Source organism: Alosa pseudoharengus, unplaced genomic scaffold (genome assembly GCF_046254945.1).
Source record: "Alosa pseudoharengus isolate Yale_2024_CS ecotype anadromous, Long Island Sound unplaced genomic scaffold, YU_APseudo_1.1 YU_APseudo_1.1_scf_22, whole genome shotgun sequence".
NCBI classification, from domain to species: domain Eukaryota; kingdom Metazoa; phylum Chordata; class Actinopteri; order Clupeiformes; family Clupeidae; genus Alosa; species Alosa pseudoharengus.
The window spans coordinates 22,156,004-22,183,833 of record NW_027468680.1 but is presented as its reverse complement, the minus strand read 5'-3'; the positions used below and the strand labels follow the sequence as shown (position 1 = coordinate 22,183,833).

Below are 27,830 nucleotides of genomic sequence, written 5' to 3'. Positions count from 1 at the left end.
AAAGCACATGACACATTGTGTTTATATGTTCGTGTATACCGTGAATGTGTTTTCATACCTTTTCAAAAAGATACAGCCCAGGCTATGTCTGCATGCGCATGCATGGCATAACTCCACCAAGGCTTGGCTGCTGTTTGACCAATTTATTTGTAGCCCACTTTCTAAAACAACATTTTGTTAAGTAGTCTACAGATGCCCAGGTTATTGCGTATATGTGTGTTTGTTTTAAAGTGGTTTGTGGTGTCGCCAAACTCTTTTGTGGTGTCACCAAACTCTCCAGAATATTAACCATTAGGTATTAACTACTCTATTTACAATTCGTTTTACATAAGACCACCTTTCGTTGTATGTGCTGGTAAAGGTTATAGCAAAATATCACACCCATCTCACTTACCAATTCGGATTACTCAAAGGTTAAATTGTGTAGACCGGATGGTGCATGTGCGAGGAAAGGCAGCCTATCCGGAGCCTGACGGACCAATGAGATCAAACCAATGTGCGTAGCGTAGCCAGCTCGATTGACGTGGAGGACGCGTCAAATTAATCTGAGCAAACTCCAGGCTCCGGGATAAGAGAAATTTGTCTTTAACGGATGAAGATCACTGCAGCCCCAGTGTTCACAATAGTTTCTCGTTGTAGTGGGGCGTGGGACCGCAGCTTCGAGAGAAAAACTTGGGGACTCCGTCATTTTCTTGTTAACTTCCTCGCTTTCCCCCACCCGGTGCAATCGACACAGTGCGTTCAGCCATTGAAGAGTAGCTATTTCAAGGAAAGCATCACAAAACCACGGGCAAATGGGTGAGCCACTCTTCACGTCTGCATGCTTCAGTGGCAGGAAGATGATAGCGGCAGAGCATGTTTTACACGCCTGCATAACGCCAGAAATAACCGTAAAGTCGACCACGGGTTAGTCAAAACTGGATGGTCTCTTTTGCATGGGTACAATAGCTGCTAGAAACAAATATACTACAGAACAGAATTTCTGACTTGTGCCATAGTCCTTGCATGCCTTGGGTCTCTAGCAACGCATGAGCTGTAAATTGTCTACATGTACGTTTATAACATGATATCCTCATTCTGCCATATTAGACTCAATGCCATAGGCGAGGTAAGTGTTGTCTATTTTTTGTACCCTACTGGGTCTAAATAATAGAGCCGCTTACATTGGATCGCCATTTTACTCATAACTTCCAATAGTGACGGCATGGAAAGTCTTCATGTTCTCCAGCTGTTTTGGAACAAATACAGTGCAAGTAATGTTTTTTCTTTCTTACAGAGCAAACATATGGGGAGGTGAACCAGCTAGGCGGGGTGTTTGTCAATGGACGTCCGCTGCCCAATGCAATACGGCTACGGATAGTGGAGTTGGCTCAGCTCGGGATACGACCTTGTGACATTAGTAGACAACTCCGCGTCTCCCATGGCTGTGTGAGTAAGATCCTAGCAAGATACAACGAAACTGGGTCGATTTTACCAGGTGCAATCGGCGGGAGCAAGCCACGGGTTACCACACCTAACGTGGTGAAAAACATAAGGGAATACAAGCAGAATGACCCCGGAATCTTTGCTTGGGAAATTCGAGACAGACTTCTAGCGGACGGCGTTTGTGACAAATATAACGTACCATCAGTCAGCTCTATTAGTAGGATTTTACGGAACAAGATTGGAACTCTGTCCCAGCCGAACCAGTACGAGACCAGCAAGCAGCCGCCGCAGCCAGGAATTCCATACAACCATATTTATCCCTATTCGTATCCAAACGCAATGTCACCTACTGGGACCAAAATGGGCAACCCTGGTGTGCCCGTCACGGGCATATCACGGGGCTGGCCCTCAGCACACACGGTCAGCAGTATCCTTGGTATGAGACCCTTCATGGACCCTGCAGGTCAGTAGTTCAAACACGAATATTTCATCCTATTTTTCTCGACTATGGCTTTTACGTCTTGTTGAAATCCACCACCTACAATTTGTTTTTAATTTAACCACTATAGATTTTGTTGTAAGAACGTTTAATGTTTATTCAATACTTATGGCGTGGGATGCATAATATAAATCAAGTTGTTTTTCCATGTAGGCCCTGATCCTAACAAGGAGGCATTTGAAAGGGGGGGAAAAAAAAATTAGTCTGTTGTCTTTAAATTAGCCTAACTAAATGCACAAAACACTCCTTGGTCAGTATAAAATGAAATAACACGAATCGAGATAGATTAGGCTGCATTCTCGACAGAAATATGCTTCTTCGGTCCTGAAAACTGGAATTCATATTACTGGAACTCAAGGACCATTAACAAGATATAGGCCTAGATGTTTATCATTTTATATATTTACATCCTGACAGCAATAGATCAATTGGGCACATTTCAGAACATATTGTTTCCTGACATTTTATTATCATCGTTTTTTTTACTAGGCCCACTGTATCTCTTGATTATAAGATTTTGCACGCTTTATTTAAATTTTCTTCATGTGTCTTGTTTAAGGTAAATGGTAGTCCAATGCAGTGTAGCATAAATAGCAGTAACCTATATATTTGTATAATAAGAATAACAACAGTTATAATGATATTATTATTATTTGTATTATTATTATTATTATTATTATTATTATTATTATAACGTATAATATTACATACTGGTGCACATACATTTTCTTCTGTTTATTATTTAACGTGTAACGTATTCAACGTAGGCTATTAGTTATAGTTTTGTAAAATAACCCTCAGTTTTTTACAATTATTTTTGTTTTCAAATATGTATTGAATGTTTAAAATGAAACTTATATGAGGGATTGTGAGGTCTCTGATCTCATACCACAGGGTATTTTTACGATTGATCTTTCTAAAAATATATTTTATATATCGTCTCATACATAGCATATAGTGATTCTTATTTTAGAGGGTCTGATATCCAACTATTTTACAGTTCTGCTCTACTAGAATGCATCTAGCCTGACATGTTTTTGTTGCCATCCAGCCATTGCTGCAGAGGGATACCCACCAAAAATGGAAGACTGGGGAAGTGTCAACAGAGGGACGTTTTCCACCGCTCATGGGGTGAACGGAATTGACAAATCGGCTGTCGACGCGGACATTAAATATCCTCAGGTAAATGTCCTCAGCAAAACATAACATACTGTCCAAATGACAGTGTTAGTTAAAATGTAGTGTAAAACGTCCTGTTGTTCCCCGTTGAGGCCTACTAGGCTGTGTAAAATGCAACGTGTGTTTTTCCAGAGTGAATAGTGGTAGTCAGCATTCCTCTCAAGAAGCTAGTATTGGGCACTCTTAACATGGATGAAGATCATTTATATAATTATTTGTAGGTGTTAGTTACCCTGTTTTCTGTCTTTGTATGTGTGCGTGTGCGTGTGTGTGTGTGTACCGTGTATGCGTTCACAGGCATCATCCACATTGTCCAGTTATGTACCTGCGTGTGCATACTCTCCGTCAAATCAGTACGGTGTCTATAGTGGTCCAGCTGGAAGCTATGTGACTCCAGCTCATCACTGGCAAACCCAGGGCACGACCCTATCGCACCCAAGCAGCGGTATGACGATACACGCGGGTGACATCCATTCGCCAATGTCATTCAAACATGCAGCGCGAGACGGTAGGTTACACCTGGTTGCTGCTGATTACTTCATACTGTAACTTGAAATCGTGTAGTGACGACTTTTTCGAAAATACTTTTTTGTCATGCAATTTTGTCAAACCATTTATCATGAGGCGGTAGCCAACACATTATTTCGCAGAGAGGTTTTAGATTGAGTCCGAAAATTTAACCAACCAACCAACAAAGACATGTCTTAAAGGCAAGGTTTAGAAAAAAATCACGGTTCAGTTTCAAAAAAGCGTTATATCCATGATACCGTGAATGGTGCCATTTTGCATCATGCTGGGCATGTGTTGTGATCGAAAACATAGCTTCTCTGATGTAGCCTATAGTCACATATATTGCATTGTTCTAGCATGACATGAGGAAAAGACGTGTGTATAGGGTCTGGAGTTGATTAATACCGATATAAAACCAGAGACAACCCTAATAGTGCATAGAGAGAACACTCATGAACTTTATGTGCATAGTTCGATTCATTACATAATCTGGCTTTACAGCGGAGTTTTCAAGGTTCACATAAACAGGCTTTGATTTTAAGTAGCCTAATTATTCCTTATTTCTCCAAAAATATTGTAGGCTATGGAAACCCTGAAATGCCAAGAGTTTATGCATTATTTAGACATGGTTTCTCGAGATCTCGATTTTGCTGTAGTCAAGATAACGAAACTTTGTATAGGCTATAGTTATTGTTTGCCTTAATTATAATAATAATGATTTAATAATAATATTAGGTTATTATAATTATCATCATTAATACAATCCCCTCAGGTCGAATATTTATGTTAGCCATAGCCCACAGTAAATGTTAGCATAAAGCTATATGCTCATTAAGGATTTAAAATATTGACCATTACTTTTGAAAATGTACGTGGTGTTGCATGAACAGTGTTTTTTTTTTTGTAGACAGACAAAAAACTGTGAGACAGAATTATGACTTGTTTGCTCTCTAAGCACACTCCTTGTCTATCTGCCCCCTCTTTGCAGGAGACCGTAAACCTCCCAGTCCCTTGAGCAAGCACGAGGCTTTGAACAGCATACACGGACTCAATCTTCCTACCTCATCATCATAACCCCCAGAAGCTAGAGAGGAATCACCACACATTACGAGCCGCAAATATCCCATTTAATTGCGTGCATTTCAAGATCTCGAACAGTAAGTCGAAGCATTATCTAAAGTGTCTTGGAGGAATGTATCGATACAGCCATCCGTTGTCAGGCTTACCATAACTTGTCCCTACAATATGTCCAAAACTGAATGTAAACCTCTGGGCATGGATGCCATAGCCTCCCTCATGCCGCGGTGTTGAACGATAGGTTTTGAATCGTATAGGATGCTCCATGTATAGTCTACTTCTATCGAAGATTGCAGTCATAACAGTTATGTCATTGATACAAATGTGCAGATTTGTTGTTCTGTTTGGGGCTATTTTGATGACAAAAGGCAAAGATGCCTATATTCATGTACAGAAATAAAGAAGACGCATACAGATTCTGAGAGACTGCATTCAACTCAACGATGTGAACAAGTTATTAATATTAAATGTAAAATATTTGCAAAAGCTTTAATTATATTTTTATAAATACTTATGTAAATATGCTAAATAAAGGCATTGTAAATATTAACTTGGAGACAGTGTGTTTAAATGTATCTGAAGTTAAATAATTTCAGGAGACCTGCGTCTTTGCTTTGCGATCTGATGGCAGGTTGACGATGAGCACCTGTCCTGCTCATTGTGATTTTGTATAGGCCTTATTGGTATTAGCGATAAGTAGCCTACATTAGCCTAGCTGAGACTATCAAAAACTGTATGTGTGAGAATGTATGAATCGGCTACTTGCTCGCTTAATGACGCATTTCTCTCTTGGCGCCTCTGTGATACTATCAGGTCGGCTGGACGGATGCCCTCTTGGTGTAGGCTACTATCAATATTAACCATCTTTCACACTGGAGTCTGTTTTGTTCAAAGACCAGTTTAGATCTAATTGTGATTGAAATATTTGAACCGTAGCCTAGCCTACCTTTGTCAGATATTTCTAAAGCACATATCCGGGACCGGTTTGGTTTTTGAAGTGTAAGAGCAATGTTGCTTAGTAGGGAATCACTATTTCATTTCAGTCAAACTCGTGGAGTTTGTAGATTCTACATTACGTTGTAGAATTAAATGGAAGGCTACATTGTAGATTGTAGATTGTAGATTCTACATTACGTTGTAGAATTAAATGGAAGGCTACATTTTAGACTGGAGGATCTAGTGTTGTCAAGTCCCAGGAAACTGATGGTATGGAAAATGTGGTTCATATAACATGAACAAGAGAAGTGTAACCTATTTGTATTCATCTATAGACCTAAGATAGTTGACGTAAGACAATGCATTTCAAGTAAACCTCCACATTTAGACCAATGGAGGTCTATGTGGACTATGTGTCTGTTTATATATGCTGCCGTCTAAACGTTGACAGTATCAAAACACTGACTGTGGTTCTCACGCACTTTTAGCGGGCCTAGATATTTTCCATAAAACTTGTGCGATCAAAAGAAATCATATTACATGTTCAACTGCACTGCGCTCTCCCTCTCTCCCACACACTCTCTCTTACTGACTCATTTAAACATGCGCACACAAACACGTGCCAAATTTCAGCTATAAAACTGGAGACAAAATATAAATAGTGCTTATGTAGCCTCCATGGAAAACACGACATAATGTCCAAATTATACAAACCAAGACATTTCTTCATCATTGCACGACACATTTATGTTTTTAAATCAGCATGCAAAAAAATAAATAAAGCTAACTCTGCAGGGGACCCAATCTTCAAGCACAGCCCACAACATTCATATCCAAAGAGCGCAAACAAAACAGGCTAAATTGTATTGTCTGATAACGACTAGGCCTTTATAAAGAGACCTATTTACTGCGCGAGAATTCGTAAATGATCATTATTCGTGGATATGCCAATGGTAGGCTACTAACTTATGGATATTGTAAACGTATTATATTATTATTATTATTAAATGGAGTGATTGAAAATATAGGAAAGAAATAAAGAAAATACTAAGAATGACAAAATTGACACTTCCACAATTGTATGAAAAAAAAAAACAATTATTGAGAATCCCTTCTCAGAATTTCACACATAGCCTACTGTGTAGAATTAGCAAGTGATTAACGATGCCAATCTTTCCAAAAACAACGTTATGGATACACTAAATATTTACATTAATATAAAATCCTTGCATGCAGAAAAAAAGTATCATAGACACGAGTGCAAGGCTCATGGCGAAACAGTAGTTACACCATACACTTGGTGATTGTTTTATTTACAGCTGAGTATACTGTTTGCAGATTCTCTTCTAGAAATTGCCTAGAGGATATAGCAATTAATTATGCAATCTGATAATGGACATGGGTGCAGTACAGACTTAAGGCTCCCATTTGTTGACCAACAATGGTGATTTATTGGTGCTACAATGCTCATATAAGCCAAACACACACATCCTACTGCAAGTTAAGCACATATGTGAAGTCAGAGAGAGCCATCTCAGTGTGCTGCTGATAGAATGTCCCTGTAAAGCAAGTGTCCTTTAAGTCAAAGAACTACACTTAAGGTCTCCAGTTTCCCCTTTGTGTCCTTTTGTTTGGTTTGTTTGGTGAGTGACTATTTGGAAAACTGTTTGCTTGGTAACTTCCCTGATATTTAGCACTCAATAGGAGAGCAGAGCGCAGTGTTGGGTGCTGGGTTTGAGCATTTGAAACTGTTAGCCATAGATTTTGAATGGTGGACACCTTGCTGGAAAATAGAGATAGGCGTTTTCCACGCAGCCCATTGTCTTGATCATTCAAAGCAGCTTCTGGGGAGCAAGGTTTTGGTGATGAGGAAATTTCCTCAGCCAACACCACTAATATCTGAGGTTAAGGTAACATCCTTAATTCCATGAGGTAATGACAATGTCAGTCAAATGAGTGATAATTGGAGGATGTAGCTGTATAACAATGGAAAACTGACATGCTTCAGATTTTTTGTTCACACCCTAAATCTCATGTCTGGCAACAGCTAGTCCAGTGACTGGATTTATGGCTTGACTGTATTGGTTTGTCATGAAGTTTCTACCCTAAAAGAGATCCAACAGAATTGAACTGGTGGCCGTGCATCTAGGGTTTTTTTTTTTAACGGAACAAACATATAGCTTGTTTTCTTTTGTTGACAAATGAATAGTTACAGTAGCTGTCAGTTATTAGAAGAATATGTGTGTGCCTGTTATTAGGAAAGCATTCATAGCTGGAGGCATAAGACAGAACTAGACTGCTGTTAGTCTACCTGGCCAAGCTACCAAAGGAACTGTTTATCTGTGATCAAAATGATCTATTTTATTTTAAAATGATACCATACAACAATTTTCTTAACCTATGGCATAGCAGACTGAAAAATATAAGCATGTCTACATGGCAAGATTTTATAAGCCTAAGGATGGGAATCCTCAAGTGATAATTAATTTATGAGTTTGCAATATGATGTGTATGTCAGTGGTAAATTACAATTAAAATGACATACAATGTTATGTTAAAAAAATCTCATTACCTCAAATCATGAACAATATTGAAGTGCTTTTGAAGTTGTATACCTGCCAGAGAAGTCTTAAATAAGCTGTAGTATAGTTTTTGGATAAACATATGTGTGTAACATTCATAATAAAAATGGCTCTGCTCAGATAATGTATGCTACCCAGGTCAAACTAGCATCTGTTGCCATCACCATGTCCATATGTGATGCAATTCAGCATATTGGTGAGAATACCACAAAATTATATATTTACTACACAAACATGATAACATGTCAACTAAAAGTATATGATATATTCTTAAACTATTTTAAAATGCATAACTGGCAGAAAGAGCTGTTCTTGTCTAGCCTATACAACTCCATGTACTTTAGAATATAGACATGTGTTTACCATGGCGGCCCCTCTTCCCTTCCTAAGCCATTTAATTGAAGAGGAGACCCTGAACATTTCAAGTGGCATCCAACAGCTGAGAAAGCTGATGGCTTTGCCACAGGAGCCCACTCACGCAGGCTTCTGGCACTTCACACTGCGTCCTCTGTTTAGGCAGTGCCCCTCAAGCCAGCTCAGCAGGGCTGAGTGGACCCTGGGCAGTGCTGGTCACTTCAGTGTTGTGTTTGTGTGTGTGTCATTGGGCTGGTGAGAAGCATCCACTGTCCACACACAGACACTTTGTTGTCGCCGCATGCATGTATACATATGTACCGTTTAAGTCATTTATTCAGGGGATTTGCTTTGCCTGATCTGCGTCTGCTCATTTTTGGAAAACTTATTACAAACTGCAATGGCATGAATGAAATACTTTTGGGTTGTGTGTGTGTGTGTGTGTGTGTGTGCACATGCAAGTACATGTATGGTCTAGCATGTGTCCATGTATTTACGTCAGCAAAACCAAAAGATATACCATTTTTAGCTTGCACTTCACATATTTACGTATTTTTTTTGTATTTAACCATACCTAATGCATGACATTACAGATTTTTATCACCCGGAGAGAATAAATACTCTTTTCTGATTGGCTGGTGGGGTGGCTATTAATTCTGAATAACAGGACACCGTTCCATATCAATGCTTATCAATGGTAACTATAACAACCATAGTAGGACGACGGTTGCAGCACTCTAGAATCTTTGGTTGCAGGCTTTGCAACAATGGAATCAACTGTAAACAAGCTAGGCTAACTGTCCATGCTATCTAAAGTTGTACAAGCTGTGTGTCGGGGAGTTTTTTGCCCCTCGCCCTCATCCATTAATTCCGTATAACAGGACACCTCGACGGTCGTTATCCCTTACATAACTTTTACCCTCACCTTCATATACTGAGCAAATGTTTTTAGTTTGCTACTTTTATTACATATATCAGTAACATGGTGAGGAGCTAGGGACCCCACTGAAATGTCTTACTTTATTGCAGCAGATGGTGTTGTCCTGTCTTGCCATTTTCTTTTCCACTGAGATTCTCTGTGGTGTCCCAAAATTGCACTCTCTCAATCTGAAAGGCAGAGAGCAATATAGTTGTTTATTGGCCAATTTACTGATAAATCAGAATCCTAGCGAAGCCTCTGTGAATGTGTGGTCCAATTATTTTTTGATTCTTCACAGAAAAAAAAACTGCAAATATCTACAAAGTTTCAGCAGTTGTTGCATTCCTACATATTTGTACTGAAATCTAAAAAAAATGTCTTCTATCTGTTCAAGTCTTGAATTTTCATGAAGTGAAATTAAGTTGTGGTTGGTGTCACCAGTCACTAGGGGGAGATGATATGTGGGCATGGAAAATGGTGGTAGTAATATCCCTGGTGATGATGGTGAGAACCAGTAAAAGCTAATTCGAGGAAGGACTAAGAAGAGGGACACTGGAGTCCGAATCATTTCACTGGGGGTGGAATTCATGGTTGTGCAGTTGAAGCAGGTGCACGGAACAGATGCATTACATGAGCTCTATTAATGTTGTATAACAGATCTGTAAACAGAACACGGACTGGTTGGATAGAACGATCTGATTTCATAAATGCGAAGGTCATAGCTTAATTTACGGAACTACCTGGAATGTAATTGTTGGGTGGTATAGAACGTTAATTCAGTTTTTGTATTGTATTGAATTTTTTTCGTATTGTATTGTATTCAGGGGCGTAGCACAAAATCATGGGCCCTATGCATAAACAGTTCTGACGGGGCCCCCCTCCGGATGTCACACTTTTTTTTCATACATACAATTTATTCCAGTCTTTTCAAGAGCCCTCTATCCCTTTGGGGCCCTAGTAATCAGTCCCACTTTTACCCCAAGTCCGACGCCCCTGATTGTATTCACAAATATGGTCATTCAGCTCAATTCTACCTATACGCACGTGAAACAGCAAACCAAGTGGCTTTGTCTTTCTGAGGGAGTGTAATAGTTAATTGCTAATACTAATTGGTCACAACTTGTCAACAACTGGTCCAGGTACAAATATAATACATCTGCTGCAGCCTACATTAGACTGACCGTTGCATTCAAGTCAACACAAGTGTAGGGATGTGCGATATGACCAAAATCTCACATCACGTTAAAGGTCATTCTATGTCCCGATACACGTTGATAGTCCAGCACATTTTCTGTAAATTCAATGAATAAATGTAACAATCTATGTGGAGGGGCTATGCAGTCACATTTTGAACTGAATACTTGACAGTGGGGTCTGATCTCATTATTTTATTCACCAATGTACATTTTTGACATGTTTGGTGAGTGCTGAAGTGCTAATTTTGCACACTGCATATACAAACAGCATGCCTCTACAGTAGATCATGACCATCGCAATATGACATGACAAATGCATCTATATCATGACCATCGCAATATGACATGACAAATGGATCTATATCATGACTATCGCAATATGACATGACAAATGCATCTATATCATGAATATTGCAATATGACATGACAAATGGATCTATATCATGAGTATCACAATATGACAAATTTCTGATATGGCAAAAATTCTTACCATGGAGAGGACTTGTCACAATATAGGATAGAAAATGCAATATGGTACAGCCTTAAGGTTTGTTGAGGGGCATAATACAAACCTCCAACTACAGACTCAACTCAGCATTTTTAGCAACACTTGATGATGACACTGGTACAGTCACTGGAACAAAAGGTTACACGTATAGTCAGCCATTTGCATGTGTATAACCAGTGGGTGTTCCATCATAGACGTTGACTAATCAACAAACAACTGACATCCAAATCCTTCTGATGGTGGGCGATTTATCACAACCCACTATTGTAATATTAATACTGATATGGAAGATTCTGTTTATGCTGCTTTGTTCTGACTCCTGCATGGAACAGAAACGCCTGTTTCAGGATATGCATGTGATGTGACCAACGCTCCAAAGAATGACAGTTTTTTTTAATGGAAGGGGACACAAAGCAGAGAAGAAATATTATTTATCTTCCTGTCTTAAAGTCATAAATATAAGTTAACACTAAAGTGAACAGGAATGTCTTTTTTTCCCCCTCACAGCATTGGCCAGACTCCTCTGCAGCTGCAAGCTTAAACAAATGTGGATTATTATGAAATGAAGCACCCTAGGTAATGGTGAAGGCGATACCTTTACAAATGCTGAAAGCAATGTTGGACTTCATTTTTTTCTGCTGACTGAATCATTTGTCACTGTCCAAATTGTGTATGCAGGGATCAGACTTGCTTTGCACGTTCAAGAGCCCAGCTGAAGTCTCCGACACACTGCTGGTAGTGGTGGAGGACTTTTGTCTTATCAGGACATTTTGGAGGAACATTACTCCAAAGTAAAAGAAAGACAGAAAGCAGTTTTATTCATTTTTAGAGAAGCAGGTCACTACTCGGCAGAGCCAAGTGAGGTCAAGTCTCATGGCGTATCAGGTAGTACCTGAAAAGTGAGACATCAAGTAGTTTAGCATTTTAACATGTTTTAGCTTGGAATCGTTGAACAAAATGGATGTCAGTTCCTGTTTCTTTTTCATTTCTTAAATTTTTCATGAGGTATCCAATGTAGTCTTCCACAGACTTGACAGTAAATGACTAATGGTGTTGAAAGCAAAGTTTGGTCTAGGAAACTAATTCTATTGTACACAAAGGCTTGTCAGCTGGAATGTTGACATACCTGTCTACATATGTCGTGGGCGTGTTTGTATACAGTATTACTTTCTATAACAGAGTGTGTAGCAATAGAGTTTTACTGTGCCTGCGACTTCCTTAGAATTGCCTTAATAGGTTACTATTACTATTTGAGTGCTGGCCTCCATTTGCGTAACATGGGAGCAATGCCGGAGTGAAACTTGTCATGCTAGCTGGCCGTTTACATCAGACTCTCAGAGAACCAAGCCAGAAGAAGAATGACGATATTTGTCTTGGAAAAAAAATGGAAAGATTTAATTTGTTGCACTTACTTCCAGGCTTCCTAAAACAGACAGAAGGAAGTGTCTTTTTGCAAGGTGTAGTCACTGCTTTCATAGTGTAGAAAGCCACCAGTTCACTGATTACTGCGCCTGGAGTCTGATTATTGCATGCAGATGACTAAAGCACCATGAAATTATGGTTGCATACACAACTGCAATGGTTCCTTTCAGGACACAGTTGTCAGTGGAGAGCTGTTTTGTAAACTACAATTATGTCCACCATTTCTGCATTATATTAGAAGTGGGTATGTAAATAGTTACAAATTGCCTTGGTCCTTGTGTTCAAGAGACACAGATCCTCGCTCCAAAACATGCTGAAGGAGAGAGACTGCTTTTGGGACTGCGTCAGCAGCTTTTAATGCAATAATGTTCTATCTTCTGCCGAGGACAGATATCTGGGCAGAGGAAGAGACAGCGGGACTGGCTGGATTTCCCTCTAATTTGCCATGAGTACAGAATTAATGTTCTGCCTGAGTGCCCAGCTGCTATTTATTTCAGGGCACTGAAATGCATACTGTGCGTGACGCTGCCACATACAGGGGCTGACATTACAAGGGAGCTGTGTGGCATTGGGATTCCTCTGGGGCTGTCATCTTAATTTCTGGCCTAAATTCTTATGAGGTGATAATGGGTAGGGGGTGAGCTTCCTCTGAGGAATGTCTCTGTGGTTCGCCACTGTGCTGTCTGTTGATTTTGGGGAAAGAATTTATGGGAATTTAAAGGGATTTATTTTTCTTTTTTTCCCACACACATAATCTAATACTATAGGTTACATAAGATAGACTGGATACAATATATCACATTATATAAAATGCTTGAAATTAAATGTAAATGGGATAAAAGCACATAAGACTGAATTGAGTGAACCGAAGGACTAAACTAGAGACAAATGCAGGTTAGATGTTGAGGTAGCCAGACAAAATGTTGTGTGATATTGTGATATTTACTCCACAACCAGTACCTTTGATCCAAGCAATCATCTACCCAGACCCAAACATTTACAGTACATCAATGTCATCAGCTGAGAGTGAGAATGAAACTGACCCTTCTATTAACTGGCTATAGACCCTGAAAGGACTATATGAGTAATGTGATTAAAGTTTGGATCTGTCAAATAAAGAAATGGTTTGACTATGAATATTGAACGCACTAAATATGATCATGATGATCAAGTCATATGTCCTTAACTACATGCACCTGAATTTCATTATTTTCTGTTCAAGTACCAATGTGCCAAGAGTCTAACTACATGATGTGTATAACCAACTGACTGCAACTGTTATAATAGGGTGCAATAATAAAGCAAAAAAAAAATCAAGCAATGTATTTTAAGTTTGTATCCAATAAGTGATTGTATTGAGATGGCTTCGGCCAAACAATTTACATGAATTGGTGGAGTAAATCTCCTTCGAGAGGAGTACCACACATACAACTGTGGTCGAATGATCCCAATGATCCTTTTACCCTTGATATGCCCCAATATATCATATCTTTCATTTCTATAAAAAGGTCCCTTCATGCTGCTGAGAAGTGCACTGTTGGGATCTATGAGGTAGTTCAGTAAAACTATGAGTCCATGAATACAGGCACTCCAACGGTATTTACAGAGTTTGGGGACAGTTCATGATTCACCCTGTCTGTGCTCTGCACAACTATAAAATACCATGCCAAAAGGATATTGCATATAATTAAAGAAAACCTCATACAGCATTTCTGAACCCTCATATATGGCCTGACAACATTAATGACATTGTTTGAAATCAAAATGGATGAGTGCGTGCTCTCAAATTTGTATCTGTAGAGCAGAGCAATAATTTGAGACAATTTTCACATTTAAACTCCAGATGAGACATTCCCTTGTCCAATGGGTGAGCCTGGTGTGTCGATATAACTGAAAAGATTTAGTAGTCTACCAAAGAGCAAACATTTTCTCAGTCTGTCGGTGTGTTTATTTCACTTAATTAACTTGCGATGAAGACGCCCTGGGAGGAGGCCTGTGCCATTTAACAGTTCGTGTCAGCTGATGATTCTCTGTAAGACTTTGGAATGAAAGGAGACATCACCACGAGTGTGTCTAAGTGCTCTCTCGCTCTCGGACTTCAAACACAAATCCTCTGTCTCTGTTTTGTTTGAGGAGGTCTGTTTGACCACCAGACCAGAGATACTGTTTGTCATTCCTCCTTCAAATGACAACAAAAAAAAAACATTTTTCTAACGAGAGCCTAGCAAATGACAACATGAGTGTTCTGTTGTCTCAGACATACTTGCTGCCACAGTAATAGAAGTTACGCAATGTACCATGAACACAACTCATTTTTAATAGAACCACACAAAAAGCCATATGTAGGGGAGGGGCTTAACGTTACAATCCTGATGCCTCTCTGTGTCCATCAAGAAGTGAAAGTTGTATATTTCAGCATTGCTAGGTTGGTAGCACCCTCTCACTCACCTGATCATGTATAAAGAAAAAAAATCCCTTCATTGAAAGCTTAACTTGCAAAAGTATTTAACTAGCTTTACCTATTGCAGAGCTGCAGAGAAGGCAGGCTTGGCCACAGATTGCTTGTGGATATGAATTATACAGATCAAGAGACTCAAAAAATCCTCCATAGAAATGCATGTGGTTAGTTTGTAACGCCAATATGGCAATCGTCTACACATATCCGCCCCTTCTGTGGCAACATGTGAATACATTGTTGCCAATCATGTGGTCAGTTGTGAATATATTGTGCCAATCATGTGTTGTGATCTCGCCGCTGGAGCAAGGTTGGTGTCGTGAAGCCTTGTGCACTCGCATTTCTACCAAAATAGATTCTCGATAAGTGCCCAAAAAGCTTTACAATATGGCTGCAGAGTGGAGGTACTTGCCTAAAAGGACTTTGGATCAACACAACTAAACTCATAGGCTGTGTCTTTCATGTGTCTCAATGTCCATTTCTTTGTGACTGAACATTTATTTGTACTGACTCGGGTTTTTAGGCCTAGACTACCATTGTTTTTCATGACAATCTTTTGTCTCTGAACTGTACAAAATCTGGATGTTGACAGAAAAATGCTATTCACTGACAATAGCTGAGGGAAATACATGAATGGTAACCTGCTCATAAAGAACATAGAATTATCTTTACTGTCTGCCAGCTTGTAGCATCTGTCAAAAGTTAATCAGTTCATGTGAGCACACTATCCTGCTATCTGACTGAGGATTGGTCAGTAAGATATCAGACATTTTCTGCTTAGCAATGTGGTTCAATCATGAAATCATTTCTTGAAAATGAGTACCATGCCACAGATTCATGTTCATTCACAAACAAGTGAGTTGATTGTGGGTCTACTATGATAAAAAAAAAAAATGTTACTAGCCATTGAATATAATCTATTTAACTAATCAGATCCTTTGTGAATAAATAATTAATTAGCCAATTAATTGCATAGCCTATTTACAGTGAAAATTAAAACGTTTTGTCAGATCTGTCATTGACTTGAAGCTACAAAATCTTGCAAGCTGGCGAACTAGCGAGTATTTCACTGTAGGCCTACACACGTGAGGGAAGCCAAAGAGAGTTTTGGAGTGGTTGCGCGTCGGGGTCCGGTTCGCCCTGTCGGGACCTATAATGACTGGCGTTCTATACATTATCCCTTACTTAGGAAGTGGTGAGCAACATAGCCTATTTGGCTAGTGAACTCTTAAGTTGAAAACTTAACTGAACTCCGTGTGTCAGAGCTTCACTGTAATGCCCACTGACCAGACCACACCATATCCTTTTCAAATGAAATGTTTTTTATACTAGGCTATAGTTGAAAAACGGTTTGTTCTTACAGTTAGGCCTATGGTTAGAAATATTTTCGTTTACCTTCGTGTAGCCGCCTCCTTCCTTCCTTCCACACACAGTTTTCCCCTTGGCATATCAGAGCATCTTGACCATGTAGACTACAAATAATAAAACAGAGCTGTCAATCAAGCACCCATCTACCAAATATCGCCAACCACACCGATGGGAGCCACGCTAAATATTACCGCATTTGACAACCGAATCAGAGCCTGTTTTTATGGAGAATTCTCTGCCCGAATTTAAAACCATTATGGCCGATGCTCAGGGTCGTAGGGTCAAGGGTTAGGCTATGTGTGATTATGTGTGATGTGTGATATCTAGGTTATTTTTAATGTGTTGTTTTTTCCTTAAATAATTAATTAATCAAAATTAACACATTAGCTTACTTTGACAGCCCTAGTTCATTAACTTGATTTGAGAAAGTCAATTAGCCTATGTAAAACGTAATCTACTGATCATAGGCCTACAAGTTCCATTAGATTTATGCTGCAATATACATGTCATCGTGAGCATAACCATTAAGGTGATTTAATCTTCTGAGTCTTCTCAATCTTCTGAGTGGCCTACTGAAACTTTCACACATCTTGTCCTGTGATATTATGACAAAGATAATGCATTAAATCCCCGTGATTAAGGGAATTCCTGTGTTGATAGAAATGCAGTCATGTTCATAAAAGGCTTATGACTCAAATTGAAGAGAACAGAGTCAGACTGACTATTGACCTATTTCTGTTGTATCATTGGCTAGATTTAAATGACTGGATGTGACAGTCAGTGAAGGTTTGAGGAAATGTTCTGTGTGTCAGGTAGCACTGTTGTGGTATGCAGAGGAGCTCCTGTCAGGTAGCCAGGATGACTCATACTGAACAATGGTGCTTGGAAGACCTTACCATCAGTCTCAAAGACAAAACAACAAAAGGCAAGTGTAAACAAAAACAGAGCACCATTAATCATTTTGTGACAGCACCCCAATCCTGAGGTGCTCATCACAGAGACAGGCAAAAGCTCACGCAGCATACCGCTGTTTGTCTTCACGCCCAGGCAAAACACCTTGATGATGACTTTCGTCTGATAAACCCCCGAGACAGTTTCACAATCATGCCGCCAGCCTACAAAACAACGCCTCTCGATTCTGAAGTATTTTGGCAGAACCCTGTTCCCTTTCTCCATGTATGTCACACTCTGACAATCAGGTCAGAGGACAGCCTCATCAACCTCTGTGACAACGCGTCAAACTTTGCAAAAAGTGTCAGCGGAGTTGTTTTCAGGAGCTGTCGCCAATGAGGCCTGTAGCCTGCGGGGTTTTGTCACTGAGCGGCACCGTGTAAGTGTGTTTCCATGGGCCATCAAGAGAGAGCGGTGGACCTAACCTAAAGTCGACTCGGCGCAGGGCCGTGCCGTGTCGTGCCGTGCCTCAGATCTCCTGCAATGGGGGCGGCCCTTTGATGCTCACCGAAATCGCTGAGCCGTGGTGTTCTGCAGTGTTGCCCTCAGCCTGTGCTCTCGTCTCAGGCCCTGTCTGCCTAGCCCAATCACGTGTCCTCATCTCGGCACTTGCTCTGAGCTTTGACCCAGAGTGCTTGCTGTCAATTTAGCATGGCGTAAACAATGGAGGAAGGGTTAAGCAAGTCCAGTGAGGAGTATGGGAGTAATTAGAGACGGAACGTTTTCTGTCTTCAAACAGCCTCTTGTGCGACAGACACTGGGCTGCCTGTCTCCTCTGTAATACAGTAACTTTTCAAAAGTACAAGTGACAAATTAGCGAACATGCCAAAAGTAAATATTCCAATATGAAATATCTGTTGTGCTGTAGTGCCATTGTTGGTCCCATAATTTGTCCTGAAAGCCATTATTTTCTGCCTGAATTGGAGCAGGGATCCACAGTAGTCCTACCACTAAAGCCTTAATTGCAAGAGAGCAAGATCTATTTGTATTTTTGAAAGGAAAGAGAAAACAGTCCTGAATGGCAGACGAGACTGCTATGCGGTATGCGGTTGTGCTGTATGAAAACATTCGTTTGAGCTGACATTGGTTTTGTTTTTAACACACATTCCAAATTTTCACACTAAAACGTCTGACAATCGCGCATCCACATCATTCAAATTCCTATCTCCTCGTCTTTGGTAAACAGCTCGGTGAGGGATGAAGTGTGTAACGTAATACTAAGGCAAACACCCATTTCAACAGACACTCATCATTACCTGAAAAACGCCAGGCTTCCTGAAACTGATCTACTAATCACATTGCACAGGTTCTCCTGATCCAGTCTTCTGCTGTTTCATTGTAATTTCTTCTCAGTCAACGGACGATGTACAAGTCTTTCAGGATGTGAAAAATGAAACAAACTCACCTGTCAAGATCCTGTTTCCAATCTAAGAAGCTGTTTGATTTGTATCATATATTCCTTATGCTGTGTGTGAAGAGATAATTACAGTTGATAATAACCTATCTCCTGTTATGAAGAATTATGTTAAAATCACCACAAGTACTTAAAGTACTTTCACTTTGATTGAAACTTGTGCAATACAAGTACTGAGAGTATATAAACACATCAATACTGAATACTGACAATATTAAGCAATAAAAAATGACCTAAATTCATTTTCAGTTGAGCTGAAGATTGTTTTCCTTCTTGGAGTTATATTCACAGGCCATACATGTCACCATATAACTTTAGCTCTTCTGTTTATTCACGTGCTGTCTGCAGTTTCCTGCAGCTGAGCGGGTTTCAGTGCTGACTTGCCAAAGGCATGTTAATCATCACAGGACTGGTGCTGAGTTATTTTTCCCGTCAACATGAAGAAATGAGAAATTCATTTTTAAGGCAAAGTGTACCTGTCCTTTCCCCTAAGCTTCATAAGAGCCCTTACTCACTCATATATTGTCTTTTAAATATTTTTGTATATAAGTTATTTATTCCATAATTCAATGATATTTTATTTATTTATTTAGCAGACACTGTTGTCCAAAGTGACTTACATATGTCAGCTACTGTATATTACAATGGATTACATTGTCCCCAGAGCAACTTGAGGTTAAGTGCCTTGCTCAAGGGGACAACAGTGGAAGCCGGGAATTGAACCCACATCTTTCAGGCTACTGCACGCTCACCCAGCTCCTTATCCACTACCATACCACCACCCCATTTCTTGGAAACACTAAATATGTTTCAAATTTGTGATACCTCTATGTTTCAGTCAGGCATTTTGATGCTTATAAATCGTAATATTATAAGATTTTAGACGGCACTCATTAATAGTGATGGTCGTATACATGGTTGTGTATGCTAATGAACTAAATCAAAAATGGAGATCAGTGTCCAGACACATCTCTCAAGCCCAAGACTCGTGTCTGGACAAAGCAGTGAAACAATTTCATCGCAAACCATTGGCTTCATGGGAAATGCAAACAAGAGGTATCATCACCTGCCAGTCCTGCCACTCACTCCCCTCTCCCTCTCCCTCTCCACCTCTCTCTCTCTCTCTCTCTCTCTCAAGCCCTGATGCTCATTCTTTCTCAGGTGAGGACAAAGGAGGGGCTGTCAGGTATGCTGAGGAAGAGCCACCCACCTCTTCCTGTTTAATGTGACACAGATACCTGCCGAGGGTCCATTTCCTGAGAGCAGGGTTTCCGATTCTTAGAGTCTATTCAAAGGCTGTCTAGAGACTGGGCCTTCTAGAGAGGAAAAGCAAATAAACACAGAGGAATGAGCCTCGTTTGTTGTTCTGTAATGTCAACAGGTGATTTTTATGTCTCACGGCCGGCTGTGCTAAGCTCACTTAAAGGTCATTTGCCTGGACCTATAATGCTATTTGTACTTTCCTAAAAAATAATGTGTAACCACCTTTGAATAAATTACTGACTGTCTTATCATACCATATAATAACAACAAAGTTATCAGAATATGTTTCTGTCTTCTACACTTTCTGAGTATTCATGTCATGAATGTTTTAACATTACACTGTACTGAGTATACAATTTGGCAACCTCTAAGAGGAAGTGCACTCTTGCAATGCCAGTGACATTCTAATCTCACATCATGCACAGTTTGAAGCAGAAAACACTAGATGCTTCTTTGCGGTCTGTCATGTCCAACCACACCATTTGTGAGCTCAGTCATTCTCTTATTTTCTTATTCTTTAATTCTTCACTCTCCCACACGCACACACACACAAACACACACACACACACACACACTCTGACAGTGCTCCCTCCACTTTCATCACATGAAAGTAATAGAGAGGTCAAGTAAATACTCCCTCTGGTGGGTGATGACGGTGGGGATAAAGGAAGATGGATGTCCCTGGTGTCAACATTGCAGGTGTTTGCTTTTATGACCAAGCTTAGTGCCGCAAGCAGTTTCTCATTACCAGCCCTGGAGGATGAGAGCCTCCAAGTCTCCCACATTCATACAATGCTCTGAAGACTGTGTAATTTAGGAAACTAATTTTAGGGGGAGGCAAATCAGATTTTATTCAAAGCAGACCTGCCTGAGACGAGATTCACCACACTGTGGTCAAACTTCAAACCCAGCTTGTTACTTGCTGCTTCTCATGTCCAGAATGCTTCAGATCTCTCTCTCCCCACCTCCGAGAAGGACAAAAACATAGCTTTACTTGTCCAGCAGTATCCATGGATATTGGGCTCTGAAGAAACCTGACATGCATTAAATGACTTGTATGCATCATTTCACATAGAATAGTAGCTGATTTGTGCCAAAGGAGACACCTCATGTTGCTTTTAAAAATGTTATAGGAAATGCAAAAAATCTGCGCTGAAATATTTGGATGTTGTGCCAAAGCTGTCATATGAAGCCCTAAGCCTCTGGGGCTGTCAGGGACCCAACCAAAGGCTTTAGCCACAAACTTATCTAAATACATGCTTGCTGTATATCTGAGATAGAAAACCACAGGGGAAGACCAGAGCCCTTCACTTCCAGACAGGGCTATTTCAGTCAGTTCAGAGCAGAGTTGTAAAAGTCCAGTTTCAGAAAGTAAAAGTCCTGCCACATATTTGCTCCAACCATTCACTACATCAGCTAATGGCCTCCTTACACCAAACAACTTTGCCAAGATTTGGGAAAGATTCATGAAAGATGAATAAAGCTTGAATGGGGGGCATTAGTTAAAAGACTACAATCTTTCAAGAATCTTTCCCAAATCTTGTCAAAGTTGTTTGGTGTAAGGTGGCCATAAGTCTAATAAGTACAACTCCTCAGCAGATGAGCTAATTAGTGAAATCACCTGTGTCAAATGCACAGGTAGAAGCATGGTAGGACTTTTACTTTCTGAAGCCGGACTTTTACACCTTTGGTTCAGAGTGCCTGTCCCAGGCAGCTCTGGACAAGATTTGTATGGAGATAGGGGCAAGGCCTGCTTTGTCAGCAAAGAAATGTAGGTATAATCAATGTTTTTTGTGATACAAACGTCTTTACAACAACAGCATAATTAACCCTTCACATTCATGATACATGAATAAATGATTAAATACTTCACAATATCAACAAATCTTTAAAGAGGACACATGTCACTGGTTATGAATTCCTGATAAAAGGGCACAACTCTCGCTTGGCAAGTTTATTCACACGCCATTTGTATGCCTCAGTGCAATACTACCAGACCTGTATGCAAAGCCTGTGGACAAGCAGTCATGTACCAAAATAAGCACTAACATCAGGAACTTACTTAAAAAGTATGAGCAAGTGTGACAGAACAAATGATCCATCACTAACTGGTTTGAACACATCCACTACAGGTGTTCGTATTGACAGACTGTTATGCGGCCAGTCTATTGTAATGTCTCTGTTATTCACTAAAACTTTCTGTTTGTTGTTAGAAGTAAATGTGTTTGCCATGGGTAGAATTAAATCTCATTTTATTTATGTATTTATCATTGCACTACACTACATTTCATCACCAGACATGAATAAAAAACAATATTTTACTCTTCATTTCTTGTTGACAGTGCTAAATTGTAGATTTCAGGTCCTGAATGTGAGCTATGATAAGCCGGTTTTTGTGTGCTCCAGCCAAGTGTTATTATGTAGTAGGTTCTCTTACACATAATCTCTTACTCATAACAGCAACATTGCTAATATATTTTTAGGGATAATTAAACATAGAACAAATATATATAACTGATATTAACAGAGTTGACAGTTGATAAAACAGAATTCTTCTTTATATGTTTACATCAACACTGACCTTTATATGGGTCATTATTCCAGTAGCCTATTAGGTTCCATGGAACATTTATGTATTGTGTTTTTTTCCCAACAGAAGGAAGAGCAAATAAAGTGATCAGGGCACACTGAACATGATACCTCAAGCCAAGATCAAAATGGTTGGTAGGAGTGTTGAATTTCACTCTTGTTGTTAATCCATCAGCATTGTCACACAGGATTAAAGACGAGAGTCTTAACTGTTTCATCTCCACCCTGGCAAATATTGGTTTGTGTAAATAGTTATAGTATCTTGAGGATTTAGGTCCCGGCTTAAAGCCGCCCAGTGCCAGTGTTTTCCTTGGACGATTACTGTGGTCCTTATCGTCTTTCTCAACTGAAGATCAGTGGCTGGATGAAGTGGCTGGACGGTCCAGTTCATCTCCGTGTCAATCACACAAAGGTACACTTTCATGCCTGGGGATGTGCTGAGTTGACCTTACGGCGGTTGGAATCAGCGTTAACAATATGGTCCCAATGATATTACAATAGTACTTGTTCAATTGTTTCCGCTGAAGTTAACATTACTTGTCATATAATGAAATGATCAATGTTAGGGAATTCTAAATACAAAAGATAAACAAGAAACATTTTACAATTGCAGCCATGTAATCAATGTCATTTAGAGTATCTCATTTAGTTAAAAGAAGTGTGATATAATGTCTTGCCCAATGCAATGCCTAAAAACAGAAACAAAAATCTTTTTTTAAGGTCTGGTTAAGGAGTGTGGTCATGCTCACACAAAACAAGTCCACTGTTGGCCAGACCTCTGGCTTATGCTGTCAGGTTGACTGGTCACATTGTAAATACAGCAGCTTGACTCTCAATGTCCCTGCGTACCCTCAAAAAGTACATCCGCTTGTGTCCTGCCCGCAGCTGCCAAGGGCTGCTCCTATCAAATTTAAAAAACTTCTCAAGGGCTAAACACCAGAGGTAAAACATATAATATAAAGGCGAATGTAAAAGTAAGTACACAGGATTGTAGATGTCAGGGGGGAGAATACAAGTAAAACCCCTGCAACCGCTGGGATTTGCTTCCCTGCTTTTGAGTCAAAATTGGTACTCCCCTGAAAACATCTGTAAAAAATTAAATCTCACCACTCAAATTAGAATGGAAAACCTTGGCTTTGGGGTCAAAAGGAAAAAACCTGCCAAATTGAGCCACTAGCATCTTCCTACCCCATTTGCTTTGATGTTCATGGCTGTCGTGCTGTCATGCTGTCTGCTGCAGCAGTGCAATGCAGTGTGTGTGTGTGTGTGTGTGTGTGTGTGTGTGTGTATTCATGTAAACTACTGTTAAAACGTTTTTATTAATCTAGAAAAGGGAAACATATTTTTGTCAAGTAAGGTACACAGCATATAACAAATATAGCCTACATGTAAAAGTTGTATTTATTATTATTATTATTATTATTGTTGTTATTATTATTATTGTTATTATTTAATCTATGTTCACTTGTCCAGCTATTAGAAAGTGTGTGGCATTGCCAGTTGACTATATATACTGTAGGTCTTGCATAAATTGGAGCAATTAGGGTCTGTCCTTGTGTCTCTGTGTTGTGGGGTGAAATTGTCTCTTTAGACTTGTGTGTCTATGCATATTTGCAATAATCAATAATCAATAATACACCTATGTCCACGGAGTAGACAACAGAGCCCCTTTACTTATGATGATTATGATGATGAGTGTTTTATGTGCATATTTACTACAATTGCCAGCTTGTGAGGCATCTTTTGTTTGTTTGTTTGTTTGAAGATATTCTGATGTTCTAAATCCACCTGCATCCATTTTTTCCCCACATCTCTTAGCATGAATAGAAAAGCCAGAAAGCGTTGCTCAGTGAAGGCTGTTGCGGACACCTTTGTCAGATATCTTCAGTTTCTTGCCAAATTCTTGCATTGAATAGCCTTTACTTTTTAGAACAACGATAGACTAATGTGTTTCACAACAAGACAGCTTTTTCTGTCAGACCATCTGTAAAAACATAATCATTACCATGCCTGCTATTGCATTGCAGCATATATTCAAGTAGCCCAAAGAAGTCAAATTGTATGGCCTTCTTAAACAGTGCAACAGTCTCACAAACTTCATTACTTAAGGGTTTTCTAAATATAAATTAGCCCTTTAAACATGATCATTTAGATTAGAGTGCGATTGAAACACAGGATTGATGCTGTCAGAAAATGAGCCTGTATAGATATTTCATTCAAAATCCACAATTACTAACTGTAAAGGTTATTTACAATGTTTAGCAGTGTCTACTAAAACAGTGTCTACTCCACATAATATGTCTGATCAATATCAAGTTATATGAATCGAGCAAGTGTGAATTTCTATCTATCTATCTATCTATACGCATTATACAAATAAAATAAATGATCACAATCAATAATCTGAAATCTTTGTAATCTGTTATTCCAATGTTGAATCCAATGAGTGCCATGGTTGAGACTGTGAGAAAGAATGTTTTGACAGAGGCAGATTGATTCTAAAGCATGATACAAAGTCCAGGTTTTCAGTGTCATAGTCAAAGAGCTGTGATGGAAAGAAGTATGACATACAAAGAGATAACAGGATCTTTCTGCTTGACGGCAGACAAAGTAGGTCAGTCACATTTTATCCTTTGTTGGTACATTTGGATCCTTTCTTGCAAATGCCTGGTATGTGGTGTTGATCTTAAGCTGTCTTGAGCACTAGTGTCCTTATGTGTGTGTTCCCAAGAAGGGATACACTCCCTGCTCCAATGAGATGAACTTTACCCAAATGCTATCTCAATGGTCTCTGCACTCGTTTGAAGTAGCAGTGGCTGGCACTGTGTTGAGACAATGCAGTGAGCTGGTGAACGGGGAAGATCAGCGATTGCGTCCCACTGATCTCTCTGTGCTTACTGCCCCTGAAAAACCCTCCTCTCACCTCCCACCCAGCCTCCATAATCGTCTCTAATGAATGGTTGTGTGCAGCGGGAGCATTGGCTGATAGCGATCATGTCAAGGAGGGTAGGGTTCAGGTCTCAAAAACAAATCAGGGCATTCCATCTTAACCATCTGGACGTCTTCCATAATGCCACACACTCTGCAATTGCTCTTGTAATGGACCTACACAAAAATAAAACTTGGCACCACAAAGGCATTTGACTCCCTCCAACCCCATTTGCAGTTCTCTCTCTCTCTCTCTCTCTCTCTCTCTCTCTCTCTCACCGCGGCGGTTCAGTGTGACTGAAGCCTGTTGAGTTGCCCAAACAGCTCAGTGTTGGCTGGGTCTTGATCTCAGGTGCTGATAGCGAAGTGCCATTGCCTCATGAAGGTAGAATAGGTCGGCAAGTCGAGTAAGCACTAGTGCTAGCACATTTCCCCCCCTGAAATGTGTCTAAAAGACCCGAATTGGCTAATTTCCACTGCTCTTTCCACTCTCCCTTCACGATTCCCTCGGGAGGGCCTTATCGTCTACGAGGGCCAGAGACTGGCTGCAATTAGCCAAATACTACTCTGATACTCCAAATGAGCTTTAATAACAGGCCAGTCCTTGGACCGTTTCAGTGCGGCTGTTGATGCATAAGCCACAGACTGTGAAGGTTGTTTCAATGGAGACATAATCAATTACGTCTTGACAGCTGTCACATTCACCTGATCTTGTGGCGTTGCAAGTTATGATGTGAACATCATGTCTGAGTAACTTTACATGCGGAACACGGGGTGCGTTTTAATTGCTTTGCCCCATAGCACTCACTGCAACCGCATGTCAGTTTTGACAGAATCCCTGTCACAAATTGAGACAAATGTATGAGTCAGGCAATAAAACACTGGAGACTTCCGTGTTCCTTTGCTTCAAAGCAACACTTCTATGAAGTTAAAAATGTAAAGGATGAAGTCACCATCCTTGCATATATGACACTGATAAACACTGTCACTGTTATTCTAGCTTTACCCTAACTGTAGTGGTTAGCAGTTATTTGTTAGTGTGCTACATTTGTGTGACATGATTGTCACTTCAACAGAGGTGTCCAGCTAGGCAGCTGGGAGAGCACTATATCGAAACCGAACAAAGAGCATGAACTCAAAGAATGGATTCTAGGTGTGCTAAATGTTCATATTGAAAAGATTTATTTAAACGCTCTTTGAATAGACAGCCAATAAAATGTAAATTATTTAATGAGTGGAATGGCATCAATGTAGAATTTAATTACAAAAACCTAGTGGTAGGTGAATAAGTAGAAGTATTCTGTATCCTGCTATGACTTGTGTGATATTTGCTCAAATATAGTATTAGTCCGTAGTAAAAGTCCATGAGTATCAGGAAGAAAGCCAAGCTCTTCCTGAAATGCCCCCCTTTTACCTGAAATTCCTTTACTCTGTTGCCAGTCACATCTCTCAAGCAGTCATTAAGATTAGAAGATTTCTGGAGTACTGGAGTGGCGGACTGGTTGAAACTTGCCCTCGCTGTCTGGGCAGAACATTAAGAGCATTAGATTTAACTGGGCACAAGATTTTGCAGAGTTGTTGAAGATGATCCTCAAACACATACAAGCGGATAAAACCCAAATGCTGTCAGTGTAAGTTTCTGTGAACTCACTGTTAACAAAATGTTAATTCTAGGATAAAGAAGAATAAGCAAGAAAAAAGGAGGAACATCTGCTCTAGGAGCATGTCAAGTGAGAACAGAAATGTGATCTGTCTGCAAAGACACTTGTTAGATGTTGCCCTGGACTGAGCTTTTGTTAAAAGCTTCCTATCTGAATCCACAGACTAAATATTCTAAGAGCCCCTCTTGTCATTGTATAGCCAATCTGTTTGCCTAGGTTTAGGGCATAACATTTTATCTGGTGACAATGAGACATTATTTCCAGACCTTGTTATCAATTTAATATTTAAAGGCAGACCTATTTTGAAATAAAAAACTGTATTCGTTTATAACATATTTAACCTAATGACAAAGAAGATGTCATTTCATGGAATGATGAATGTCATTCCATGAAACTGTCGGTCACATCAGAAGAAACGCCCATTCTGTATTCAGTGCCAGTGTATGGTCCTGAGTGGCCGTGCTTTATCCAGCCTGAGCAGCTCTGAATGGCCTGTTGGCTCACTCACTGATAAAGAGCAGAATTTGAATGAGGGTGCATTGATGGTGTGCAGTGAAGGGAGCTATCTTCATCTGTGAGGCATCCACATGGGTG

The 27,830-nt window shown here is 39.8% G+C and overlaps 1 protein-coding gene across 5 annotated transcripts; it reads left to right on the top strand.

The window, feature by feature from the left end:
- Nucleotides 1–522: 522 nt before the first annotated feature.
- Nucleotides 523–25,049, top strand: pax1a (paired box 1a). Of its 5 annotated transcripts, none has more exons than XR_012990302.1 (6): nt 805–906; nt 1,277–1,888; nt 2,976–3,106; nt 3,401–3,611; nt 4,602–4,770; nt 22,715–25,049. XR_012990302.1 is itself a non-coding variant. In XM_076299346.1 (5 exons), the coding sequence occupies exons 1-5, from the start codon at nt 795–797 to the stop codon at nt 4,685–4,687; spliced, it is 1,044 nt and encodes a 347-aa protein (XP_076155461.1). In that variant the 5' UTR covers nt 523–794; the 3' UTR covers nt 4,688–5,240. The 5 variants fall into 5 exon arrangements, 2 of the variants coding, with proteins under 2 accessions (XP_076155461.1, XP_076155460.1); XR_012990301.1 differs by lacking the exon at nt 22,715–25,049 and adding an exon at nt 19,934–20,339; XR_012990300.1 differs by lacking the exon at nt 22,715–25,049 and adding an exon at nt 11,693–13,912.
- The last annotated feature ends 2,781 nt before the right edge of the window (nt 25,050–27,830 follow it).

Coding starts and splice junctions, on each gene's coding strand:
- pax1a (XM_076299345.1), top strand. CDS start 840: ATGATAGCGGCAGAGCATGTTTTACACGCCTGCATAACGCCAGAAATA. Junction 3,107..3,400: donor CGGACATTAAATATCCTCAG/GTAAATGTCCTC, acceptor ATGCGTTCACAG/GCATCATCCACATTGTCCAG. Junction 3,612..4,601: donor CAAACATGCAGCGCGAGACG/GTAGGTTACACC, acceptor CCCTCTTTGCAG/GAGACCGTAAACCTCCCAGT.